We start from the raw sequence: 17,206 nt of genomic DNA on the forward strand, positions 1-17,206 counted from the left end.
CAGTGTTGGCTAGTGTCCTCCTCTTTCTATTTCTAGATCAGACATCATCCCACCCTCCACTCAGATAAGGGTTGCCTTGCAGCCTAGTCAGAATATGTCCTGGACAGGGAATGACAGCTTATGATTGGCTGCTGCGATATATCCTTGCAGGGTGGTGCAATCAGGAAGTTAGTTTAGGACAAATGGTCTTTTTTCTGAGGTTGTCTACTCAGTTACTACATTTGGAGGAATATTTTCAAAGCACTTAGATTTGCAAAGTTACATAATAGCCTATGGAACTTTATATGTCTAAGTACTTCAAAAATGAGCCTCATAGTATCATCACGTATAGATGTTTGCCCAACCAACTCAGAAGCAGAATACCAATTACAATCAGCTATGTGCATTCATTTCAAAACTGCACTATACAGAACAAGGGACAACATAACTTAAGACTTTACTGATAAATACTATGGTGTCTTCATTATCAGAGCCAACACTAACCATTTCTTCCCACTTTTAATATAGAAATATAAAACACAATGAATGATAAAAGACCATATAACCCTTTCGATCTGCCTAGCCACACCTGTTACTTGGCTTTACAATCTCTCTCTCAGATTCTGGGTATTTGCCCCATGCTTTCTTGAATTCTGATTCTTTCCTTGTTACCACCACCTCACTGGAAGGCTGTTTCACACATCTATTACCTTTCCTATAAAGAAATATTTCCTTTATTGGCACCACTCCTATCGCCATGGTTACTACTCTCAAATACTTGGGAATTTACTTCCATTAGGACTTAAATCAGAATGCAAATATCTTCTTTTGCCAAGTCTTGTTTCTTTGTCCTACGTCAATTTTGTACAGTTTGCACCTCTCTCAATCCCTCATCCTGGTTGCCTCTCCTATATGCACTTGTTATTTCTCACCTTGATTACTGTAATCCCAACCTATGTTCTCTAAAGCGCAAACTATTCAAAACACAGATCTCCAAATTCTCTCTCATGAAACAAGATCTGATTGTATTACCCCTCTTCTGATACAATACTGCATCCAATTCAAAATCCCCACCATAGTTCACAAGGTTCTCGACTCTGGTCATTCTAGTTCTCTCTCATCACTTATCCCTCACACCCATGCACAAGCTCTCCGTTCTTCACAGTGGTTGTCTCTGCCATCACCCTCTGGTTTCATATGCCCATTTAGGCTCCGTCTGTCAGAGTACTTTTTATTACATCGGTCCCCTCCTCTGGAACTCCTTACCTGTCTCACTCCATACTGAACTCTCTTCCATCTCTTCATCTCTAATTTTCCAACTATCTTTCTCTGTCCTATCTTAATTATAGTTCCTTTCCATTTTCTATTTTAAAATTTGAATTGTAAAACCACCTTGCTGTTCTGTATGAGAGGTGGTATAATCAAATGCAATAAACCATACACCATTACCTGAGTCTATCTTCTTGGCTCCCTCGCCCAACAACCCCTCGAATAAACTATCCGAGGCCTGTCTCCATTGTCCCCTCTTTCCTCCTCCTGTCCAGCTAAAATATTGTACCCAGTGTTCTTGATAGTCAAAACTGGTTTTATCAATATAAAAAGGTATTAAGTTATTAGCTTAGCTCCCATGCCATCAGCAATTCTATTATTGAGCTATGCTTTGTGTTTCTAAGCAATATGCTCAGAAACAATTCATACTCCAGTTACACTCCTGGAGCGCCAATGTAATCTTTTCAGCAAAGGCTTGCAATGTTTGATTTAGACTGGTTGTAGCCAGTCTAGCACACGTTATTCAGTGTCTAACGCACAAAAGGGTTCTGTGTCATTTTACCATTCATGGTAGCAGATACCGATAATCCTATGCAAATGTATTACAATGAGATGATTCATATTAAAATGAGCATTCTGTGCAATGCACAGAAAGGAACACCTATCCTTAACATTTAAAATTTTCCAGGAAGTCTGGAGCTGTCATTGCATGAGGGCAACTTCTCTGTGGAGCAGTCTGCTTGCATTTGCACATGTGTGGAAAATGTGCCATGGGCATGTATTATAAATGTGTGTGTCCCACATGTAACAGCAGTGTTAAAAAGTTGTCATGGAACACATTAAAAAAAAAAAAAGAAACTGTGTCATCAGTAGACGCATGCATAAGACGTCCATCTATGGTGTACGCACAAAGGTTTGCTTTACAGCAGGAGAGTACCGCAAAGGCTATCGTGATCATTTTCTTGCGATAAATAAAACACTGCAATAGAAGCCCATTCTTTCCAAGTGTGTGCATCATGTGTGTTTGCCTTCCAAGCCTATAATGAACACCCATGACATGTTTATGTTTATTAAAATTTGCTATACCGACCTATCTGAATAAAAAGGTCAGGGCGGTTTACAAAACTAAAATACAAATATAAAACCAAAATTAAGAAACAGAATTCCATTATCAATAGGAAAGACAGACATCCAACAGGAGCAAACAAAACTCAGTTAAGCAATCACAAATCAGGAAGGCCCAAGCTGAGAAATAAAGCTTCACTGAGAGTGTGTGCAGAAAGCACGAGTGAAAAGGTGAGTTTTAAGCAAAGTTTTGAACTTTTTTTTTAAAGAAGATTCTGAACGGATAGGAGGTAAACCATTCCACAATTTGGGTCCTAAGAAATAAATTCCACAATTTGGGTCCTAAGAAATAAAAGGCAAAGTGTCGGGTGGATTCTAAATGCACTAATTTTGGAGTTGGAAGAACTAAGCGATGATAATCTAGCAAACGTAAGGATCTTGTGGGGGTATATGGAATAACAGATGTTGACTGAAACAAAGGTAGACATGTGTGGTAGGATTTATGGACCAAGCAAAGGATTTTGAAAAAAACAACAGAAAGGAAAGGGCAGCCAGTGAAGTTGATTAAACAAAGGAAAGACATGATCATAACGTTTTCGCTCTTAAAAGGAAAGCAGGTAGCTGAGTTGTGAAGAGTTCTTAGTCTTTTTGGCTGAGAGTGTGGGTTGTCTACATATATAGAACTACAGTAGTCAAGTTTTGAAATATGGTCGTCGTCTTTTTTTCTGGATGTGTGCAGAACACTGATGCTTATTGAGAGACTGTTCTGTGCATATGTTAGGCGCTTTCCCTACCAAGCCGCATTTAGAATTTCTGTGCATCTCATTTGCATGCAATTTCCTTTCAGATTCGATCGCCATTTCAAAATGGGTAAGTTCAACCGTGGCTAACTTTTTAGCATCTGGGTCAAAGTAAGAGACACTTAAAACTACTGTTAAACACAGTGCTTTTAAAAATGTGAAATGTGGCTCTGTTTCAAAATCTAGGAAATCCCACAGTCAGTAAAACCCTACTGAATTAACCTCAGTTCTCATCTAAATAAGACACTTAAATTGGTCCTTTATATCAAGAAAATGTACAAGAATCTTTTGTCCAGCTGAATAGACAAAGTAGAGGCTATGATCACTTATGATTTAATATGCAATTAGTTTTTAGCTTATCAGAGATACACATATTTAGAAGTAGGTTGGATAACTTCCTGGTGGACTTTAATTAGAACCCAACTTTCTGAACCGAGACACAATTACAGAGCCTTCAACAAATCAAACAAGGATATACATCCTCATCAACTATCTGAACTGCTGCTCTCTTTCAAAGGACTAGTGCTACTAACTGGTAAATTTTTAAAAAATACAAAAATGCAATCACCTTAGGACAAAGACAGCCTTAAGCAACACTTCCAAACAAGCACTACAGGGAGAGACAAAAGTAAAAGTTGTGAAAATTAAGTCCTTTGCATGAAACAGATAAAGCAAAGCACATGAAAGACGTAGCAGCCCTCCTACATAAGTAAGAAAACAGAGTAGCTTCCTTTGTTCTATTTGACATATGAGGTGATAAACAGAATCAATATTGATCAAGGTAAAAAGCAAAACTGCTGATCTGTAAGAGGAAGTTCCAGCTAGTAAGCAGTTCCAAGGCTTTTTCAAAAGAATTCAAGGACAAAGTACTTTGCTGCATGGTACACATTATTTACTTAAACTTGGAAATGGCAAAAGCAAACAAAATACTAGGTTAGCCATATTACAAGTATCTTTCAGTGGGACAGATTATCACTTATGTGTTCATGATAGCAAAACAGCGGTTACATTTCTATTGCCACTAAAGAAATATTGAGAAAGAAGTTTAGACTTCTATCAGGCAACCAAGTGTCACACCTAACTGACAAAAGCAAAAATGAAACATCAATTTCACTACATCTTACCTAAACTGAAATATGAATACAAAAATACAACTCAAGCAGAAGTCACGCTTACCGCTACATCGTTGTGCACCAAATCACTACTACTACTTATTTCTATAGCGCTACTAGACGTACGCAGCGCTGTACACTTGAACTTGAAGAGACAGTCCCTGCTCGACAGAGCTTACAATCTAATTAGGACAGACAAACAAGAGATAATGGAATATTGAAGTGAGGTTGATAAAATAAGGGTTCTGAACAAGTGAATAAGGGTTAGGAGTTAAAAGCAGCATCATAAGTAGCACCATAAAAACAACACAAAACCTAACAATCTTCCGAAGGCTACTGAAAACAGATCTGTTCAAGAAGGCATACCATAAACATCCATCTTAAATACTAAATAATAAGACTATACACGACCTAGACACAACCGAAATCTTATCACTTGACTGATTAACCTCTTTGCTATTAGTGAACAAGCACCATCACTTCAATCCTTATGTCGAATATGGTCTCTCCATAGTCTATGACCTAATGTATGTTACAATCCAATTATCACTCAGGAACCTTCATGCAATACCATAATGTATTCTTCTTTACCATGTATGTATGCACATGGTATATATATACCATGAACTGTTCCATGTATGTTATGTTCCATCTATGTTACCATGTATGTATGCACCTTAACGCTACACCATTTGTAATTCTGTTACCTGGAAATGGCAACCGCCATTACGGCAAATGTAAGCCACATTGAGCCTGCAAATTGGTGGGAAAATGTGGGATACAAATGCTACAAATAAATAAATAAATAAAATCATAAAGGTGGGCTTTTAACTTAGATTTGAAGACGGCCAGAGATGGAGCTTGACGAACCGGCTCAGGAAGTCTATCCCAGGCATATGGTGCAGCAAGATAAAAGAACGAAGTCTGGAGTTAGCGGTGGAGGAGAAGGGTGCAGATAAGAGAGATTTACCCAGTGAACGGAGTTCCCAGGGAGGAATGTAGGGAGAGATGAGAGTGGAGAGGTACTGAGGAGCTGCAGAGTGAATGCACTTATAGGTCAATAATAGGAGTTTGAACTGTATGCGGAAACGGATAGGAAGCCAGTGAAGTGACTTGAGGAGAGGGCTAATATGAGCATAACAACACTGTCATGCAGCAGAAGTTTGAACAGATTGAAGAGGAGAGAGATGGCTAAGTGGGAGACCTGTGAGAAGCAAGTTGCAATAGTCTAAGCGAGAGGTGATAAGAGTGTGGATGAGGGTTCTGGTAGTGTGCTCAGAAAGGAAAGGGCGAATTTTGGTGATATTATAAAGAAAGAAATCAACCCTACTGCTAGGCTGACTCAGCAGCTCAGTGGTAGTTCCAGATTCCGGCATGCAGGGGGCATGCCTGGCTACCGCTGTGCGGCAAATGTTTAACTTACCAAAAGGCCATTTCCCTTTTCTTTTTTTTTTAAAGCTTTTTACCAGTGGATGGTAGTAAAAGAGGGCCTTGGCGCACGGCAAACCCATGTGCCGATGCCACTACAGGGCACCTTTTACTGCAATTTGATAAAAGGGCCCCTTAATGTTTACACGTGTCCACACCTAAAGAACTGTAGCCACAATAATGGAAATAACTGGGTGTGTTAACTGTCTGTACACATGCAATCTAGAGTCAACCTTAAGGGCCCTTTTATGAAAGAGCATTACACATTTTGCAGTTATTACGGTTAACACAGGAAATGAATGCATACCAAGTACAAAACTAACGCACTACCTAGTGGGGTGAATGCCCAGGATATAACCCGCAGTTACCGTGTTAAAATGCTCATTAGTGCGCAGTACTCAGCTTTCTGTTAGTGCATAAGCACTTAGCACCTCCTATTTAGAAAACAGTAAGTGGCCCTGCGCTAACTGTATTTTTGGCACTTAACACACTGCATTACCATGTGTTAACTGACTACCGCTCTCTATGCTCATTCACCACCCACACCCCGCCAAGTTCCACCCCTTCCAAAAAAGTATGAAGTAGCCTTAATATGCTACTTCATACTTTAAATATACCGCATAGGCTATTAACACTGAAGGGGGGCAAACTCAAGAAAAATGTCAGGAAGTATTTTTTCACGGAGAGAGTAGTGGATGCTTGGAATGCTCTCCCACGGGAGGTGGTGGAAATGAAAATGGTAACGGAATTCAAACATGCGTGGGATAAGCATAAAGGAATCCTGTGCAGAAGGAATGGATCCTCAGGAGTTTAGTCAAGATCAGGAGGCGGGGCTGGTGGTTGCTGGGCAGACTTATACGGTCTGTGCCAGAGCTGGTGGTTGGGATGCAGGGATAGTGCTGGGCAGACTTATACGGTCTGTGCCAGAGCCGGTGGTGGGAGGCAGGGATAGTGCTGGGCAGACTTATCTGTGCCAGGGTCGGTGGTTGGGAGGAGGGGCTGGTGGTTGGGAGGCGGGGATAGTGCTGGGCAGACTTATACGGTCTGTGCCCTGAAGAGCACAGGTACAAATCAAAGAAGGGTGGAGGAGTGGCCTAGTGGTTAGGGTGGTGGACTTTGGTCCTGAGGAACTGAGTTCGATTCCCGGCACAGGCAGCTCCTTGTGACTCTGGGCAAGTCACTTAACCCTCCATTGCCTGCCGTATTGAGCCTGCCATGAGTGGGAAAGCGCGGGGTACAAATATAACAAAAAAAAAATGTAGCACATATGAGTTGTCTTGTTGGGCAGACTGGATGGACCGTGCAGGTCTTTTTCTGCCGTCATCTACTATGTAACATGTTTGTGCATTCGCTGTTAACGTAGCCAAACTGCGCAGTACCAGCATAACAACCTTTTATAAAAGGGGCTCTAAAGCCAAAGTTACCACAAGAGGCTACTAAAAAATACATTTTTTATGAATACTTGTACAGTTACTAGGTTAGGGAGTGTATTTAAATAAAAGTTTAATATATCACTTCAAAGTATATGTGCCATTAGATAATTTAATACTTGTTATAATCATGCAACAAAGCTCTCAAAGACACCTCGCTCTAAAAAGGTATACCTGAAACCTCATATATTCCTGACCAAACAACAAGAACAAAAACGGTACCAATTTCTTGCATCTCTTGTTCAAGCCCTCGGATGAGCTACTATAGAAAGCCAATACCAATAAACGAATTCATTCTACCAGCCTCTCTCTCTAAAAACTTACAATGTAATTACATGAGATAGACAACACTAAAAAAAACTCTGCCCAATCATGCAACGTAAGATTTACAAACAGAATTAATGGTAATGGCAGAACCTCCAGAGCTGTCACTGTACAGAAGAACCCGGAATTTAACGGGAGCAGAAGATAAAGAAGCCGGACAGGAAACGTCCTAGAACAGAACTGTATCGTTACCCACCAGGAGCCATTAACCCTTTCCACTCGCCAGCACCCACTCACTACTCCCCCCCGTCTACACTCCCAGCACCCAACACACTAAGGGCCTCACCTTGCACAATAATAAATCCAACTGGACGAATACAGGGACACCCCTGGCCCGACCCGTGAAGAGAAAGCAGGTGTCCCCGGCACTCCTTACCTGGACACCCGTGATCCAAAGGGTCCAAGAACACTAGTCACAGCCCAGGCAGCGGATACAGCGCGCTATTGACACAGAGACGGAAGTGCGGCCTACGACTGACAGCGACACCACCCAATCGCGTGGCGGGTCTGGAAGTGTGTGCATCCGATCGACCAATAGAAACGCGACCCGCCCGCATTCTTGGGTGTGTTTTTTTTTTTCTTCTTCTTTTCTAATAGTGTAACAAGACTGCCTGTCCTGGGTCGAATGTCAAGTGGCGCAGCCTCCGTCCATGCGCGAGGAGGGGGAACTAGCGATGAAGACAGCCAATGGCTGGTCACCATAGGCAGGATAAGGAGGCGGCACCAAGCACGGCGTGACTGAGTTGCTACTGCTGCTAGGTGCTTGATCCCATTCGCTACAGGTGATGTTTTGTGCCCCCTTTACTGGCAGGTTAATCCTCTGAACCGTGAAAGCAAAGAGCGTATAAATAGTTACCAAAAAATAAAATAAAACTACTAGTCAGTTCAATCTCAGGGGAGGTGGGTGTAACTACTGTAATGTAGTATTAGCAGGTTTGTCGATTGGCTTATGGGGGAAAAAAACTCCAGCAAAACACAGAACCTAGATAGATTTGTAGGTCTTCTCGTTATGAATCAGCACTGGTTGCGAGCTGTGTTTAAATTGTGTACAATTACCTTTTCTATTTTTAAATGGTTTTGCTCCTGTATATTTATTGGATCTTGTGATCACGTCACAACGTCATGGCACTTTATTGGGTAGCTTGGCTTTTTTACTGCAATATCCTAACCCTAAAGGGGTTATTTATAGTTCAGGTTTTGATGGTTTGTTTAACTTTGTCAGTGAAATGCTGGAATTCTTTACCTTTGAATACTATTTTTTTAGTTTATTTAAAAATCTTTCATATACCGCACAATCCCAAAGTTCTTGGCGGTTTACAAATTTACATACATAAAATTTAAATACATATCATACTATTATAAAACAAAATGACTCATAATATACAACATAAAATCTTGGCTTCAATTACTATATCTGACTTGATCTCTTCCTTCTTTTCAGCTCAATTTATTATCTGACACACAAGCTTTTATAAAGAGAAAGGTCTTTAATTTTCTCTTAAACTTCTTAATCTCCTGAATTTTCTTTATAACAGTATACTGTTCCATAATGGTGGACCCGCTACATAAAGTATAGTAGCCCTGTATCCATTTGATCTTATAACTCGAAATGAAGGGATATCTAAATTCGATTGCTGCATCGATCTCAAGGTTCTAGATGGTTGATACACATGTAGTTTTGCAGCCAAAATCTTAGAAACCGATCCAGTTAAAATTGTAAAAAGCAAAAGTTTAAAAACTTAATATAATAATCAGCAACCAATGTAAAGATTTTAATACTGGAGAGATATGTTCATATCTGCTGACATTTCCCAGAAATCTTCCCACTGCATTCTGTGGAATCTGTAATGCCTTCAATTGGGTTTTTGAAATCCCTAGTAACAAACTGTTAAAGTAATCAAAGCATGGCATTATAAAGCTTTGAACTAGAATTACAGTTACAGTTAATTTCTTAAAGTCCGCTAGTTCCATTTGCATAGTTCAAAGCAGATTATAGTAAGAATCTAGACCACAGTACATCTAGGATATAACAAATGTAGGATAACCCAACAAAGCTAACACCCATTATTTCTTGGTCATATGTATTCAGAGAACAATAGGGTTTTTAGACCCGTCTTAAACATGTCAAGAGAAGATAAAAATTGCAAATTATTGGATAAGGATTTCCAGAACTTAGCTGCCTGGTATGCAAACAGACGTATAAAATATCTCTTCAAAATAATACCCTTAGGGCTTGGAAAATCAAACGAGAAATTTTTTAGCATTATACAATTTTCCACCTAACGCATAATGCACAAGAGATATCAAATAAGGCGGTACTAATCCATACATAATGTTCCATTTAAAAAATCCCAGTTAAAGCATTATCCTAGCCTCAACTAAAATTAAATGGAGTTAATAATTTCTTTAAATGTCTGGTTAAATGCATCTTATAGAACACATCTCTCACAAACTTCTGTATATGTTCTTTCGTTCTCAAACTTGAATCCACCATCACGCCTAAGTCATGCAGAGTATTCTCAATGACTATATCAATTCCTTCGTATCTAAATACATTTGGTATATCAGTAGCAGTGTATGATGATAGTAACAAACTCTTTGTTTTATAATGTTTAATTTCAAACAATTTGCTTTCATCCAACTGATCACTATTGAAAAGATCAAACTTAACCTATCAAAATTCTTCTGAATGGAATCACCTATTCAATATATGACACAGAGGCACCAAAAAGATGTTAAACAGTATTGCAGATAAACATGATCTCTGTGGCACCCTTGTATTAATCTTCTGCAGTCCTGACATGTCTTTACCCAAAGCCACACAAAACTGTTTCATTCAAACAAGAGGTAAACCAGCACATTACCTTACTATCTATACCAATTGAACTCAATCTGTTCAACAATATCTTATGATCAATCGTAATAAAGAGGGGCATAATTGAATGGGGCGCCCAAGTTTTCCTGAGGGCATCCCCGCAGGTCGGCCCCGTGAAGGGGCGGGGAAACCGCTGTTATCGCAACAAGATGGGCGTCCATCTTTTGTTTCGATAATACGGTCGGGGATGCCCAAATCTCAACATTTAGGTCGACCTTACAGATGGTCGTCCCCGGTTTTCGGCGATAATGGAAACCGAGGACGCCCATCTCAAAACGACCAAATCCAAGGCATTTAGTTGTGGGAGGAGCCAGCATTCGTAGTGCACTGGTCCCCCACAAAACCATTTGCAGGGTGAAAAAGACTGCCAGAAGTATGAGACAGCCCGAAGGTTGAAGAAATCTGTTGACAAAATTAGGAACAACTACAGAGAAGACTGGAAGTCTAAAGAAATGAAAGTGAGACAAAGGGCTGTGGCACTGTACTTCATCGATAAGGTGAGTACCATTGAGTTGGGCTGCTTTCTGCTGTGTCTTGCCAGAAGAAAGCAGTCTTTGGGTCCCATACCACTACTATTAAAGAAACATTCACTGAGGTTAAGCAGGATGTATCATCAGCACAAGTTTCTCAATCTTTTGAGAGAGTACTGGAAAACCTTCCAAGTATGCATAGAATTTCCCCCGCAAAGACCTGTTCATTTTTGTTTTTGTACATCTTGCGTCCTCAGTCTGATTTTCTTCCTCCTTTTACTCATAATTGTTACCGTCTTTTAGTTTCATGATTTGCGTTACAAGAAGTATGAGGAGAGGCTTGATGACCTGAACATGTATACTCTGGAAGAAAGGAGAAACAGGGGTGATATGATACAGACGTTCAAATATTTGAAAAGTATTAATCCGCAAACGAACCTTTTCCAGAGATGCGAAGGAGGTAGAACGAGAGGACATGAAATGAGATTGAAGGGGGGCAGACTCAAGAAAAATGTCAGGAAGTATTTTTTCATGGAGAGAGTAGTGGATGCTTGGAATGCCCTCCCCGGGAGGTGGTGGAAATGAAAATGGTAACAGAATTCAAGCACGCGTGGGATAAACATAAGGGAATCCTGTTCAGAAGGAATAGATCCTAAGGAGCTTAGCCGAGATTGGGTGGCACAGCTGGAGGCGGGGGGGGGGGATAGTGCTGGGCAGACTTATATGGTCAGTGCCAGAGCCGGTGGTGGGAGGCGGGGCTGGTGGTTGGGAGGCGGGGATAGTGTTGGGCAGACTTATACGGTCAGTGCCAGAGCCGGTGGTGGGAGGCGGGGCTGGTGGTTAGGAGGCGGGGCTAGTGTTGGGCAGACTTCTACGGTCTGTGCCCTGAAAATGGCAGATACAAATCAAGGTCAGGTATACACAAAAAGTAGCACATATGAGTTTATCTTGTTGGGCAGACTGGATGGACCATGCAGGTCTTTTTCTGCCGTCATCTACTATGTTACATGCCAGGACACCAACCGGGCACTCTAGGGGGCACTGCAGTGGGCTTCAGAAATTGCTCCCAGGTGCATAGCTCCCTTACCTTCAGTGCTGAGCCCCCCCAACCCCCCCCCCAAAAAAACCCCCACTCCCCACAACTGTACACCACTACCATAACCCTAAGGGGTGAAAGGGGCACCTACATGTGGGTACAGTGGGTTTCGGGTGGGTTTTGAAGGGCTCACATTTACCAGCACAAAAAGTGGGGGGGGATGGGCCTGGGTCCGCCTGCCTGAAGTGCACTGCACCCACTAAAACTGCTCCAGGGACCTGCATACTGCTGTCATGGAGCTGGGTATGACATTTGAGGCTGGCATAGAGGCTGGCAAAACATTTTTTTTTTTAGGGTGAGAGGAGGTTGGTGACCACTGGGGGAGTAAGGGGAGGTCATTCCCGATTCCCTCCGGTGGCCATCTGGTCAGTTTGGGCACCTTTTTGAGGCTTGGTCATGAAAAAAAATTGACCAAGTCAAGGGACGCCCTTCTTTTTTCCATTATTGGCCGAGGACGCCCATCTCTTAAGCACGCCCCAGTCCCGCCTTCGCTACACCTCCGACACGCCCCCGTGAGCTTTGGTCATCCCCGCGACAGACTGCAGTTGAGGGCGCCCAAAATCGGCTTTCGATTATGCCAATTTGGGCGACCCTAAGAGAAGGACTCCCATCTCCTGATTTGTGTCGGAAGATGGGCGCCCTTCTCTTTTGAAAATGCCCCTGATAGGCTACAAAGATATTTAATGTGACAAGGTGAAAACATCCACCCTCATTAAAGCCAGTTCTGATTACATCAAAGAGTGACAGTAATAATGTTTCTGTGTCATACTTGACACAAAAACCAAATTGATTTATGTATCTAATATATTATTAGAGTCTAAAAACTCCAGTGTACACTATTTTCTCCATTATTTTGGCTAAAAAGTGTCATGAATAAACTGGTCGATAATTATCTACTGAATTTTTATCCCCTTTTTTATCTTTCAAAATTGGTTTAACTACGGCCTGCTTTAATTCAGCTGGCATACATATATTAGAACATTAGGTCAGATTAAATAGTTTAAGAAAGCTCTAAAACCATATCTTTTCCACTTATTTAATAAGTAACGGAATGTTTGTGTGTTTGTTTTATTAAGAAGTTTACAAATTAATTCAAGAATACATTCTTGATACAGAAAAGATAACTATTACTATTCAAAAAGCAACATTTAAAGATATATAAACCTTTTAAAGATCTTTAGTCCACAAATAAAGGAGGCATCACAATATGAGTAGAAATTTAAAGAATCGTTTTTCATTAAAGAAATATGAGGCTAGAAAGGAGATTCCAGGATTACTTAATTCTTAAATTACGGAGTCGATATAATTACTACTCTTGGTTGTGTTGAAGGAGTCACAGCTGTTTTAGAATAAAAAAAAATACTTAATTGTTTAGGATCAAAAAATACATATTTGACTGAGTTCAGTTTCAATACACATTTACGGGGGAAATTCAACCAGAAAAGATGTAGTTTAAGAAACTCTTGACGCCTCTTTTGGGTTGCTTTAGAAACATCCGAAAACATTCTAACTTTACAGTTCAGAAAGAGTTGATCTCTGTGAAGAAAAAATTGTTTCAGTACCCAATCTCTATCCAGTTGTAATACAAATGTCACTATAAGTGTTGCTGGCACTACTCCCAAATTATCATCTTCTAATATCTGTGTTAAATTTAAATTCAAAGTCTCAAAGGGTACTTCAGTCCCTTCAACTACTTGATCTGTTTCCTTTTTTGTATAGAGTAACAAGTAATACATTTTTGAAATCGGAGGATAAACTTGTTTTGATATCTTCAAGGTTTCAGAAAGATATTTTTTGAAAGTTATAAAAGGAGCAATTGAAACCTGTTTGGGAAAATTGATTAGTCTTAAAGTTTTAGACCTTTGCTGGTTTTCCAAAGTTTCAATTTTGTTCTGAAGAATCATGTTCTCCTTTATCAAGTTTAGCTGAATTTTGTCCATAGTTAATATTTTATTTTCTAATATTGGTAGTTGTTCTAATGAAGTTTGAGATTGTTGAGTTAAAGACAACAGTTTTTGTGAAAAGGAGGTTTCTAAGCCCATAAAGGCCTCCCAAATGGCTTCTAAGGTAATAATATCTGGGTTTTTTTTGGTAGGAAAGACTTACTTAAAGAGCCAAAGTCAGCCAAAGGTTCCTTTGAGGGCTGTGTCTCCTTCATCAAGTTATTTTCCTCGAGCGCCGTCTCTTCCCGTTGAACCACAACTTTCTGTGCGGCAGCATTCAGCAGTACACTCCTCGAGCTGGTTCCTGCACCAGGAAGCTCTAGTATTTCTTGAGAGTGTTTTTAAACTACCCCTCTGTAGACCCCCGCAGGACCCTTCCACACGGAGGTGTACAGAGGGCTTGTTCTTTCAAGATTTTGTGGACCGCCTCCCTGAATTTCAATGACACCCCTTCCCATGGGTATTGGCGCTGGGGAGGCATCAGAAGGCGCAGTTCAAATCTAATTCCCATGACCACAGCTTTCTGTCTATTTGGATCTAAGTGAACCTTTGGCCATTTGTGTTCCCACATAAAATCTATGAAAAGTCTATAAAACTGTTTTAGTGAGAAATCTTACTTGTGTGTGGGGGGGGGGGGTGTGTTAGTTTGCAAAACAGGTGAAAGATAGAGAATAAATTGACACAAAGACAGAAATAGTTTAGTTAAAGAAATAGTCTTTTTAATCTTACCCAAATCAGGCTTTAATCAGGTACATTCAGCAGACAGATTCTGGGTTCAACCGGCCAGAGCCCTGCTCCCTCAGATGCGTTGGGGAAAAATGTTCCAACGAGGGCTCTGGTGCACCCTCCTTTATACAATTTGGTCCCCATACAAGTCTATGGAGAGGGATTTTTTTTTCTAATGTTGCTTAATCAGTGAATCATACTCTACCACCGGTCAGGTGCCCACCTCTCCTTTCCGTTTTGCTATTGCAAATTATTGTGTAATTTCCTTTTTTGTCAACAACTCCTCATATGAAGATATCCCAATATGCACAAATCAGTCTCATATCATCTTGTAATCTGGGTGCCATCCTATAAGGACAGACTCCATCTTATGAACCAAACTTTTTAGGATTTTAGCCATCAATTCCTTGATCTTGGCTTTTGCACTGCTTTTGAATGTCACACTAAATTCTAATAAGGCTTATCAAGCAGCCCTGCTTCTGCAGGTGCTCAGCAGCAAGGCCATCATCAGATTTTTAGGCCTAGTCAGTGCCTTTTAGCAGTTTAAGCTGTTTAAGGTATGTAAATTGACCCACCACTATTCCAGTGGATGGATCCCAAGCTGGGACACATATTAACTTGCAGGAAAAGCAAGTCCTTGCTCAGCCAGTCATAGATTTTTAAACCTAGCTGGTATTTTTACAGCCTGAGTCTTAAAATCTGGCCTTCCACCCTTCCGGTGGGCATCCAGTGAGAGCCTCTTGCTGTACTATAATTATACAAGAGCTAAGGGTCTCCTGGCCCCTTCTCGGTGTGTCCGCCGGCATGGGAGGAGCTGTGTCTCAGGACTCAGCGTTGTCTCAGCATCCGGCTGGGAATGTGGCAAACCTCTCCCTGCACTTTCCAGCAACGAAGAAATAGATCCCGACACTGTGCCTGGAGAGAAGAAGTGGTCCAAAGAACCCGCCGTTGGCGTGACTGGTGCTGCAGGACCAGCGCACTGTCTGCCCCTCCTCTTAGGCATGGGAATGAAGGAATTTCAACGTTCCGAAGAAACTAAGGTAGGCAGGTTCAGGACAGCTTCTCAGTGCTCCCTTCAAGCCGCCATCTTCAAACGGAATGTATTTTAAAGTTTGTAGCTTGCAAATAATGCCTTCTACTTTTATCTTATTGTAAACCACAGTGAGCTCCGTGGGATCTTGCAGGGTATAAGTGCCATTGTAAATGTAAGCGTTAAACAATGGTTGCCCTTCTCCCTGCCCATATAAAATCTCGATCTACTTTTCATCAACAAAACCTGGATCCATGATCAAAACGACCCCATAATCCTTAACCTGTGCCCTCCAGGATACAAAATCTCCCACTGGACCAGAAAGGAAAAGAGAGGCGGTGGCATAGCACTAATATACCGATCTCACTTTACCACCAAAACCACTGCCGAGTCTATAACAACCCAACTTGAACTCGCATCAATCAGAATCCACCACAAAACCTTACTTGATCTTCTAAACTGTATCTTGTTTTATAGACCACCAGGTAATTGGAACGAAAGCCAGCCAAACTTCATGGACTTCATCTCAAACACCTGTGTAACCAACTCCAATATACTAGTACTAGGAGACATCAACCTCCACCTAGAAGACCTAAATTCTACCAATGCACGTGAATTGAAAGAATTCCTGCACTCATGGGATTTTAAATGGCCACCCATGCAAGCAACCCATGTCAAAGGTCACACACGACCTCATCTCACACAAACTGTCCGCAGACAAGAACCTAATAATAACAGGAATTAAATGGACAGAAACACCATGGACCGACCACTACAAACTAAACCTATCCCTAAAATGGGAAAAAGTGTCCACATCATACACAAGAACACACAACCTATAGCACCAGGGACCATATAGACTCGGAAACATTCTGGCAAACGATATACAATAACGAATGGACAGCACAAACGGACTCCATATACTACCTCTCAGAATTGAATAAAAGATGCAAAAGTATATTAGATGAAATAGCACCCTCACGCAGGCATAACTCAATACCATGGTTCAACGAAGAACTGAAAATACTAAAAACACAATCCAGGCAACTCGAATGTGCATGGAAAAAAATAAAAGATGAACACGCACTCAACGCATGGAAACAAATACAAAGGAAATACAAATAAGCTATAGGACAGACCAAAAGATCCTACTATAAAACTAAAATAGGTCCAGATTACAAAGACACGAAAAAATTATACCAACTCGTGAACAAACTACTAGATACCACCTCAGTCAGCACAACTAATACAGACATCCCAACTGCATACAATCTTGCTAAATACTTCAAAGAAAAAATTGTAAACCTACATAACACATTACCTCAGGACAACACCGATATTGAAAACTTCATCAACGGCCTGGACCCTACCCCCGGTGAATACCCAGCGGATCGAACCTGGTCAAACGTCACTCTCCTCACCATCGAAACAGTCACCCAGGCGATTAACAGGTTCTCCAATACCCATTGTAAATTTAGATGCCTGCCCCAGCTACCTGATAAAAGCCACCCCCCCACCGCTTTATAGCAGACCTAACATCCCACTTAAATTACATGCTTCAACAAGGTCTCTTCCCCAAGGATAATGGGAATATCCTACTCACCCCAATACCAAAAGATACCAAGAAAGAAACAAACGAAATCTCTAACTACTGCCCAG

The 17,206-nt window shown here is 41.0% G+C and overlaps 2 protein-coding genes across 4 annotated transcripts in view; one reads left to right on the plus strand and one right to left on the minus strand.

Annotated features, from left to right (window-relative positions):
- The window catches only part of OSBPL2 (oxysterol binding protein like 2), a 133,516-nt gene extending 125,660 nt beyond the window's left edge, over positions 1-7,856 (minus strand). Inside the window, exon 1 of one of the 3 annotated variants that reach the window (XM_030213590.1) lies at positions 7,784-7,856. The gene's annotated coding sequence lies outside the window, so the exon portion shown is untranslated. Of the gene's footprint in view, positions 1-7,693; positions 7,715-7,783 lie in introns of those variants that run through there. The other 2 variants (XM_030213592.1, XM_030213591.1) reach the window with 2 other exon arrangements.
- The window catches only part of HRH3 (histamine receptor H3), a 67,851-nt gene that overhangs the window by 13,441 nt on the left and 37,204 nt on the right, over positions 1-17,206 (plus strand). Inside the window, exon 3 of the mRNA XM_030213451.1 lies at positions 10,636-10,779. Within this exon, the coding sequence (XP_030069311.1) occupies positions 10,636-10,779 (144 nt within the window). The remainder of the gene's footprint in view (positions 1-10,635; positions 10,780-17,206) is intronic.

This window comes from Microcaecilia unicolor, chromosome 8, assembly GCF_901765095.1.
Source record: "Microcaecilia unicolor chromosome 8, aMicUni1.1, whole genome shotgun sequence".
NCBI lineage: Eukaryota > Metazoa > Chordata > Amphibia > Gymnophiona > Siphonopidae > Microcaecilia > Microcaecilia unicolor.